The sequence below is a fragment of the Anopheles marshallii genome, chromosome 3 (genome assembly GCF_943734725.1).
Source record: "Anopheles marshallii chromosome 3, idAnoMarsDA_429_01, whole genome shotgun sequence".
Classification (NCBI taxonomy): Eukaryota; Metazoa; Arthropoda; class Insecta; order Diptera; family Culicidae; genus Anopheles; species Anopheles marshallii.
In genome coordinates, this window is record NC_071327.1 from 83252705 (window position 1) to 83263009 (window position 10305).

The 10305-nt window shown below is 41.5% G+C and overlaps 1 protein-coding gene across 1 annotated transcript; it reads right to left on the reverse strand.

Annotated features, from left to right (window-relative positions):
• Positions 1–1884: 1884 nt before the first annotated feature.
• On the reverse strand, positions 1885–8807 carry LOC128715442 (septin-7). The gene is made up of 10 exons (XM_053810339.1): positions 8490–8807; positions 7460–7573; positions 6541–7241; positions 6221–6473; positions 5962–6154; positions 5728–5890; positions 5293–5334; positions 4751–4916; positions 4533–4666; positions 1885–2092 (listed from the first exon to the last, which is right to left on the reverse strand). Exons 1-10 carry the CDS (start codon positions 8805–8807, stop codon positions 1885–1887), a joined length of 2292 nt encoding a protein of 763 aa, XP_053666314.1.
• Between the last annotated feature and the right edge of the window lie 1498 nt (positions 8808–10305).

A 10305-nucleotide genomic window follows, 5' to 3' on the forward strand; every position in this document is an offset into this window, starting at 1 on the left:
CCATCTAATGTAAGACGGCATATCTTAGAATAGCTAACAAAGAGTGTAGTCAAATAAATAATAACTTTAACCTGTTGCAAATAGCAAAAAGATACACGGGAGTGTAAGTGTATAAACAGGTGCTTCAAATTACATGCAAAACAAACGAAACTTTTCGTTCAAATGAATGACGATTGAGAAATTATTTTAAACAACATGCAACGACGAAAACGTTAGTCAATGCGTTGGACACGGAAAACAACACACATACCCACACACACATAGAACGAACGACGAAATTTAACTACTCCTGAGCTCCATAAAGGACGTAGCATTGTTAGTAACGGAGGTAGATATAGTGTGTTGATGGTGTCGGTGGTGTTTGAGTTAAGATATGATTGGGATCGGGAAAGAATAATGCAGTAGTACCTTTGAGCGTCACGTTACACGGGTTATAAGAAATCCCCCAACGTTCAACAGAAACACACAACCAACAGAGGGAGAAGAGCATGAAGAATGCAGGAGGAATGAAGAAAAGGAAAAGAATTGAAGAAAATGCCAGCAAAGAGATTTCAGTTTTGTCTCACTTTCATCGGTCAAATGTATACTTTTTTTTTACATCATCACTTTTAAATTTCCTTTTTGGATCATTTATTTTCAGCGATTTTTGTTTGTTTGAGTATGTTCATCTTTTTCATTTTGGTTATTATTTCATCAAGCTTGTTTTTGTCCCTTTTTCGCATATGTATTATTCCACAATTCACTAAATCCTGATGACTGTCCTAAATGTAGCCGTGGTGTATATCATTTGTTTTATTTTCATTATTGAAATGCGTAAAATTAGTAATAACGATTACAAAACATATAAGACGATAAAAGCGCACAAGAGACGAACCCAGATTGCAGCACACATAAAAGAGAGCATAAAATAAACCATCCCGAAACACCTTTCCCGAGATACATTTATAACCGATGGCTAAGTATTCTTTGTAGCGTATTAAAGGTGGAAACTTTCAATTCTTAAATCTACTGCCAGCGGACCAGAGCCTTTCGCACGGTTAATGAACTAATCTGAAATGCTTCAGCCGTGCACTAATTCTAGTTCTTCACTCTAAAATGCAAGGAAAACCCTTCTCACTAGGATATTTGTTTTCACCAACTCTACTATGTACTGCGTATGTTGATCCACATGTTTGGTTAGTTGATGTATGTAGTCCAATTGAACCAGCGATTTCCCTAATGATATACTCCTTTTCCGGACCTACTATTAAAAGAGGGGACAGGTTTGTAGATAGTTAGTGGCAAACCCGCAACATGGGCCAATGGAAACAATGTCTTATTAGTTTGTGTCCAGATAAGTCCAGCATAAGCTATACATCAGCACGCTCCGAAGGCTACCTGCTTGGCACGCTTGCAATTTCCTATCGTCTAAGTGTATACCAAAGTTCCTTTTTCTTTGGCTATTCCTTTCCACTCAGCGACCGTTCCACAGTGCTGATATACATTGCGAAAATAATATTTGTGGTGACTATTAAGTGGGTAATGTGCTCTTGCGGTTAGGATATGCGTTTACCTTCATATTGATGCTTTTTCGCCTTTCTCCGTCTTTTAATCTACGATATTCGCATAATTGGATAAAAGTTACATAGTATGGGGTGGTGGCGGTGCAAAATAGTAAATAGTGAAAAATTAGTGTTCAGATAATTCTAGTTATGAAAGATTTCCTAGATGGTGGTGGTAATGATGGTTGCGATTTTGCATGGTGAGAGTATTGATGTTTTTGAGTTTGGTCTCAATCGTTATCGCAATCATATGAAAGAGAAATGGTCATTCCTTTCTCAGGCGGTTGAGAAGCGTTCTCGTTACGAGGAGATTGTTATCTGTTTTGTTCTGTCACGCACGCATTTACGATTCGTTATGTTCTTGCGGACTGGGTGGCACTGTGCTGCTGTTATTGTTAGCGCTAGAAGTGAGAGTGGAAGTCGAACCGGCCGCACCGGTAACGCCGCGTACGGCGTCCGGTGCTCCGAAGCTAGTGTGCCGACGCAGCAACGATCCAAAGACGCGCCTGCCCTTCGACTCATCGGAACTTCTTGATGCAAGAGACGCGGTCCTGGAAAGCATTTGGGGCATTTGTTTTTACATCAGTTGTACATCAGGGTTTGGAAGGTTCTACTTCATACAAACATACACGGGAGATCAACTAGAGTGTGGATTTATACATAATGCACCATTTATCTTGCACGTTGAAATTTTTACCATTGACGATGGGCTCACTTTTCTCTAACTTCTTGTGCATTATTGATATTGATATAGATTGTATGAGGTATACTATTGTTTTACTCGAGTGTCGGTCATATCATAACACTTTATCGTTGATCGAAATCACACAATATTTGCATGCACAACAATTCTATTTCCACAATGTAGAAATATGACAAATTAGAAGAAACAAAACGGTGTAGCCCTAACGTCCTTGCCAATGTTAATTTATGATACATAATAAGACAAATGCGCTGAACGAAAATAATGCTTCATTGCTAAACATATCCGTTCAGTGAACTGTGTATATTATGGTAAAGTCTGTGCAATTAAGTGACAAATTTTCATTATTTGGATTTCCCAAAAAAAAGTTAGCATGTGTGTAAATTTGCGCAAATTTAAAAATAGTGATAGCAATATGCTCAAATATGAACACGTCACGGCTATAGAAAAAGTGCCACATATTTCGGAGAAAAACCATGTACAATTTTTGGAAAAAAAAAGTTTGATTGCTATACTTAATTCGTGGCGTTTGAGTGGTCTTATGATTTTCTACAAACAGCCACAGAAGAATTATTTCGATTCGATAAACTATGGTAGACGATGTTGGTTTCAAAGCCCTCTTCTTGAGGGTTCTTGCCTCAAGCCCTCGATGTTCAAATGCTGCAGTTCAGAAGTATATCACTATAAACAATGCAGCAGTTCATCAACGAGTAGCCACGTCACTGTCGCATATTAAAATTATACTATTAATCTATCAGAAAGCTTCGACGTGGGATGTTTTAAATGGGGATTTTTTAAATCTTCCCGAAATATGTATTGGAAGGGTCAGCATTGACATGTTTGCCACGAACTAAGTCATAGAACTAACTGTATGTACAAAAACAAAGTGTAGCAGAATGAAGAGCAGGAAGAAAGTACACCAGTTTATATTTACTCACACAAAAGTTTCTTTTCCTGTTTGTTCAATAAAGTGTTATGTCGTATCAGTTCAAATTATGTAAAAAATATTGTGTGTTTTCCCAAAGCGTCCACGTATGTCAATTGTTTAAGATTAAATTAGATACAATTTTAGAGCACAGTGTCATTTTACATTTATCATCAGTAGCAGAAGTGTTGTTTGTTAAAAATTTACATTCAATGTTAAGTTTATTTGTTGATTCGTATTGATGGCAAGGATAAACAAGAAGGGAAAAGAAGAAGAAGAAGAAAACAACCAAATAAATTTCTGTTCTTAAGTCTGTATAGTTTTTTTTTGCTTTGCTTCCAACAACTTATAAAGTACAAACAAAACCGATGAAAGATTCCACAAAAACAAAATAAAACCATGATGATGCAAACAAAAAAGAACAAAGCTAGTGACAACATATTTAGGACGACCGTATCAAACCTATGACAAATATAAGAGTTTGCAAATGAATAAAATACCGTAACAAGCATAGACGGCAGCTGCTGTAAGACGACATAAGGGGAAGGGAACGGTAGTTTGAAGGTAGAAGACTGTATTTGTCTTATCACTTTAATGAAAACAAAAACATTCCAATTACACCACATAAGCACTATTCACCGAAAATAGAGAAAACTCGCAAAAACGAAACAGAAACAAAACATTAAAAAGCAATATTGCAGCATAGGAAAATAACAGGTAAGGCACAGTTAGCACAATTTGAGTTTAGATTACTTATCTATCGAGACGTATACACGCACACGCATAGGCAAAAAGTTATAGTTTGAACATCATTGATGTGATTTAAATAGCAAGACACGTAAAAAATGATCTTATACAACATTTAACCGAGAAAAGACGAAACACTATATACCGGCTTTTGTTTTTTTTTTTTCGTTAGAACGGTCGTAGTCAACAGATAGACCGGATTTTATCATTAAACAATACTTTTCATTTCCTGATTTGGTTCGATTACGTTTGGGATTGAAGAGCCGACCGTTGATGGGTTGAAAAACAAAAGCACACCCCCAAAAGCCGGCAGTGAGGAAAGCGCAATCAGTCCTCTTTGCTCTACAAAGCTCCGTACTTCTTATATCCTACAACTTAAAAATTGTGGCCTGACTTCTGTAAAGTTTAGCGGCAAACCGCGAGAATCGAACGTTGTTCACTTGGTGTTGGGGGGTTCCAATGGTGGAGAAATGCGATAAAAGGATAAGGATTTAGTAAACTAAAAAATCAAACATATTACACAGAAAGAATGCTCAAAAACGTATCGAAGAAAACCGTAACAAGTAACAAAGTGAGCAAGATTGAAAGTATACACCTAAAAGCGACCAATACTTACTCTTTACTATTCGCTTCCAGGCTCTTGCGGCGCAGCTCGTCAAGTGTGACTCCGTTCTGCTGTTCCCATTCCGCTTTCTCTAGCTCAAAGGCCTTTCTGCGATCCTCCAGTTCGCGTATTTGAAGCTCGAGAGCCTTTAGAAAAAAATGACATATTAGCCTCCGGTTGCTTTTTTCGTTAAAAAACTACATCTACATATATTGTTCACTATTTTTCACCTTCTTTCTCTCCTCGTGACGTCTGGTCAGTTCGGCTTCGGAATCTTTCAATTTCTGTTTCTTCTCCTTCACCTTCATCTCAAATACCTGCTCCATTTCGGCTTCCATCTTTTTCATCTTCGATTCATGTTCTCGTTTTTCCTCCTCCATCTGAGCCAGCGGGTTCCTATACAACGAAGAGCATTATTTAATGAACGTTTGTTAAACAAAGTCACTCCAATCGATTCTACAGCGCTCTTCTTCCTGCAACTCTCTTCTCCATGCAACGAGCTTTCCTGTTCTTAAATCTTAAAACAATGAAATGTGCTTAACTAAAAAGATGAATAAAAAGCCCGGAATGCATGCAAGCCAAGACTGCGCTAGTACTCTAATGCGGCCTAATTGCGTTCAGATTTTTGCGACTCTACAAGTGAGATATCCCACCAGACATTATAGATTACGATGGGATTCTCATTTCATAGGGACACAAAGCAACTAAACGTAAGGACGAATATTGTTAGCTTGAATACCAATTATTTCCCTTTTCCAGGAAACTAACTTACCATCCAGTACCATTTGTGTTAACAGTTCCAATATTGCATAAGCTGGATGAGAGTGATGAATATGGCGTTTTTGGATGTTTTTTGTTTTGTTTTTAAAAAGGGTGAGAAATGAAAATGATTTTAGTGTTAACGAAGTAGCAGCAATGTGCGAAATGTGCACGCGCGTGTGTTTTAATAAATAATAAACTAACAACTTATTCCCGAATCAGGTGCGAATGGATGAAGCTACCAGAGGACATAAGAAGAAACACTTTAAAAGGGTAGGGTCTTCTGTCCACTCGTACATTACATTCACACTTGAACGATATTAAATGCATGTTAGATCAGCGATTGCAATGCAAGCATACGCACAACCAACCAAAGCCAACAAAATGAAAAAGCACGACCAACCGCCATACAGTTCAAAACGCGGTCACGCGGTACTCAAACCCTTACTTATTGCTCAGCTTGGCTTTGCCATCGGTACCCAAACCAGCCAGCTTTCGACAGCGGTAGTTTTCGTAGTGCACATTGTTTGTCACATCCTTCAGGTCCTGCAGGTTTGTCCGAATAACCATGTTGCGCAGGGCGATGAAATCACAATGGTCCAAGTTTTCAACTGCAATAACGACAAAAGACGGTCAGAAACTGTGCCATTATGGAACAATAGGTGATCGCATATTCTCGTACCTTCAGCAACTCCCCACGGATAGCGTCGACCGCGAACCTTGCGACCATCGATTTCAATAATCGCATTTGCACCGACGACCGCAAACGGCACACGGCTACGAAGCTGTCTAAGCACTTTTGCATCTTCTTCTTCATCCATTGGGTCCGGGAAATCGTAAATCTTAATCTTGTGTTGAGCGATTTCATTCAGAATCTGCAATTGAACCACACATTGGCTTACGATTTTTTTTACTTTAAAATCTGCACCATCTATACGCACCTGTTTCTTGAACAGAGTAATTTCCTCCGGTGTGAGTGTGTCCGCTTTGGCAATGACCGGTATGATGTTAACCTTATCGCAAAGTCGTTGCATGAACTCGATATCCAGTGGCTTCAAACCGTGCCCAGATGGGGCGATGAAGTACAGACAGACGTGCACACGCGAATCTGGCAGTGCCGTTCGGTGAACGCGCGACTCTGCCGTCAAATACTCTTCATACTTCGATTCGACAAAGTCTACAATCGGTAGCCAGCTGTAGAGAGGTAAAGATATTGCATTAGTTTATATGTTGCATCCTCGACGAGTCTTTGTCAACCTACCAGTTACTGTTGTCCACGGCATCACCAAATCCAGGCGTATCGACAACCGTTAAAGTTAAGTTTACACCATTCTCCTTCAACAGCACCTTCGTACTCTCGACGGCCACCGTCTTTTTTATGCGCTTTGATGGGCCGGGGTGCTGCTCGGCATGGTAAATGTCCGATAGAAACATCGAATTGATGAGTGTCGATTTGCCCAGGCCAGATTCGCCTACCACCATCAGCGTCAGCTCGAATCCTTTTTTCACCGCCTTCCGGTACACCTGATTGGGCAGGTTCGCGAACCCAACGTATCCGTCCAGCTCTTTCGGTTTTGATTTCACCACCGGCTTCTCCTTTTCGTGCCGTTCGTTTGCTAACTTGGCGTTCCCCGCATCCGCAAGATGATGATGATGGTGCCCGTTCGCACCGCTATCGTGGTGGTTTAACAGTGCGTCCCTTTTCTCCTTCAACGAAACACTGTTCATGCTCGTGGTCAACCCGTTCACACCGCCACTTGCACCGGTGAGATTATTGTTACCGGCCATGCTGCTCCCGTTCGTGGTCACGGCTCCATTTAGACCGTTATGATTGTTATTGGTGACCATTGCCCCAATCGAGACGGTGGCCGGTGAGCTGTTGTTAGTAACGCCACCGGCGGTCGAGTTAGTGAGCCCTGCAGTGCTGTGTTTGTCGGTGGACGCGTTTGCGCTGTTATTATGCTGCGGAATAGAGAAGCGAGAAATAGATATGATGGGGTGTTAGTTGCAGCGATTAATGAAGCACGCACACACAGTAGATTGAGGGGAAAATCGCAGAACACGGGACAGGCAAGCAGCAGCAATGGAAGTTAAATTGTTGAAAGGGAAACACTACGATTGAGTGGAAGGAAGCGGGAGCAAAGTAGGAAGCCAACCACACAACGCAAAGCTCAACTCACGATCACGTTATTGTTAGCCAGGTTCAGACTATTCAGTCCTACCGGTGGATTTGGTGGCGGTCCGGACGGACTGTTGCTCTCAGACTTGAAGAACATTTCGCGCTTGGTTGCCAACTGAAAAGCACATACCAAATAAAATAAACGAATCAATTAATTCGAACAGATACGACACACGGACAAGGCATGCAAGAACAGCAATGAAACGTAAAATTGCGGCAACCAGACATATCCTTTTTTCTTACAACTATTTCCGATCCGTCTCGAAACATATTTCTAACGTTCTACAATGGATCATAATGTTTTGACAATCCATTCCAGCCATCCTCTGGGTGCACCTTAAACGAATCATTGTGACGACTTCTCTATATTTCTGGGCACACAGAAAGATGAGTAGCGCTGTCAAAATGAAGCCTAAACGGAGAGGAGAGCCTCTTACAACAAGAATATTTGTATTTTGGGTAGTTCTTATATGTAAAAGCTGATGTATTAACAACTGGGTTAGTGAAAAGAGGATGCTTAAGCATCCATCAAAACGTGTTGCTTTAAAGTCAGAACCTGTTCATTAATAATCTCTTGAAGATTGTTCACCAGGCTGTTGCTTTTCCACGCTCTTTCTAAACAGTATGTGCCCGAACGAAATGGAAACGTGAAAACCAACCAAGTATAGCGTCTTGTCGACTGAAGTCGTAACGGTGAACATATCCATTGGCTTCAGATTATTATTCTATCTAGCCGCCAATGATGATTAAATTATTCCAGCGGTTCTCTCAAGTAAACAACTCCCAGCACTCCTACTTTACCCTCGACTTGAGTCATACTACTTTGACTAAACATTCTGAATGTTTGTTTTAGCGTCGGACCAATTGCAAAGATTTCAAAGAACGAAGCCGATTATAAAATAATGAATACAATTTTATGTTTCCCTGGGTGCAACACAAGAGGAGGATCGTTCGACCGTAAGGATCATCTTCCGGCACTACGCGATCGTACTCTCTGTTTGTTTCAGTAAACGCTCGGACACGCTGCTCACCAGGCTAACCTTTTCCCGTTCCGCTTTGTCGATCTTGGTGAACTCGTTACGATCGCGATCGATCTTGTTAAACGATGATGAGTAGTTTGGCAGCTTCGGAGGTGGTATTGGCCGTGCGGCGATCGTCGGTTTCTCATGCGTCTTGTTCGTACCGTGAATACCGGCAGTTATTGGCGGTGCCACCGTCGATCCGGCCGTACCGGACTGGAAGTTGGCCATGTACGCACCGGGTGAGGAAAGTACCGGCTTCACCGGAGGTACTGGCGGTCCACCGACACCGGGTGCCGTTTGTTGTGCTGTGGGCGTTGATGCACTCATATTTTCATACTCTTATTATCGTGATGTCGTATCACACACACTCATGTATACACTGCACCGAAATTCCAGACACTTGTCACACTTGTCCGTTAGGAACTGGTTCTTTCCTTTCCAAATACACTTTATGCTGGAAACATTCTGAGATCACCGGGAATGATGAGTATCGTGAGAACTACGTTACTTACGTTACGTTAATAACGCTATCAACTCCAATTTGCCAGATCCATGAAGATCGATCGATTGGAGGAAAGGACGGTTTGCTTCTGCGTAACAAACCGCTTACAGTTGCAATTGCTCGCTCGAGAATGTCACCCGCGCATTTTGACCCACACGTCTCGCGACCTTTCGATAACGACCACTGTGTCTCTGGTTGCTAGTATGTGGCGATCACGGCGACTTCGCGGTGATTGTGTGCGACATTCCAACGCGAATCGAAAACGATCACTAACGAGCCATAAATTATGCCAACAATGCTGTCGGTCAAATCCTTCCAGCGGGTTAGTGGAAATGGATGGTGTTAGGTTAGGTGGTCGTAATATCTAATTGAAACAAACGATTGCCTTAACTCTCCCGATACTTTCCGAGGTTATCGAGGTCTAGTAATCGTTTAGAAATCGGCCACATGCGCATCGGTAATGGACGTGTACACTGATGCGCTTTGTGGAATCGTCCGGAGCGGGCGAGGTTTATATGCATTATTAATATTTATGAAAAGATCTGCTACTTTGCATGGCGAACCCTCCTCCCTAGGTTCACTCTTTCGTTTCGGTGTCATCGACCATCCATGTAAGGGATGTACACGCCGGACTAACGGCGCAGACCTTAAGCATAAACGAGTTGATAGAGGAGTACCGTTGTGCATTGATGCGTTAATCCTCGTTCACTAGCCAAATCCGATCGCAAGACAACGGTTACCAGTGATGATGGAATCCAACCAAATGCACATTACATTGGCAAAGATTTAAACGTAAATAAATCAACCATTTCGCAAGCAATGGGAACCACGTGGAAACGTTTGTGATCAATGATTTTTAATTCAAAGTAACATCTTACGGCCGGTGTTCTAGCTTATGGGGCAGCAGCAACAACAACTCTCTATCTTTCTTATCTTGTTCCCGTTGCGATTTTAGTTTGCGTCATGCGCATGCGTTCGTAAGTGAATGATAATGAATGCAAGATGCATTACTGCATTTATTTCGCACAGTTTGTTTCGAACACAAGGCGAAGCGCGTAGTTCACCTCCCGATGAAGTGGAAGATATTCCTCTTCCACAATGTGCTTTAATGAAAACATGCTACGTCCAACGATTAATTACTACAGCGCATTTTTCCCATATGGTCTTGTGCTCGTAATGGTGAAGGCACGGAACTGTGTCGTCTCAAGATGGTATGCGACACAATGTGACCGTTTGTAATTCAACAAGCAGTGTGTGCAAGCATTAATGTTGCCGTTGCAGGAGCGCCCATTTCCGTGGAAAAGTAAGATGTAACATTCCGAT

Coding starts and splice junctions, on each gene's coding strand:
- LOC128715442 (XM_053810339.1), bottom strand. CDS start 8,807: ATGAGTGCATCAACGCCCACAGCACAACAAACGGCACCCGGTGTCGGT. Junction 4,917..5,292: donor AACACAAATGGTACTGGATG/GTAAGTTAGTTT, acceptor TTCGTTGTATAG/GAACCCGCTGGCTCAGATGG. Junction 4,667..4,750: donor GTCACGAGGAGAGAAAGAAG/GTGAAAAATAGT, acceptor TTTTTTCTAAAG/GCTCTCGAGCTTCAAATACG.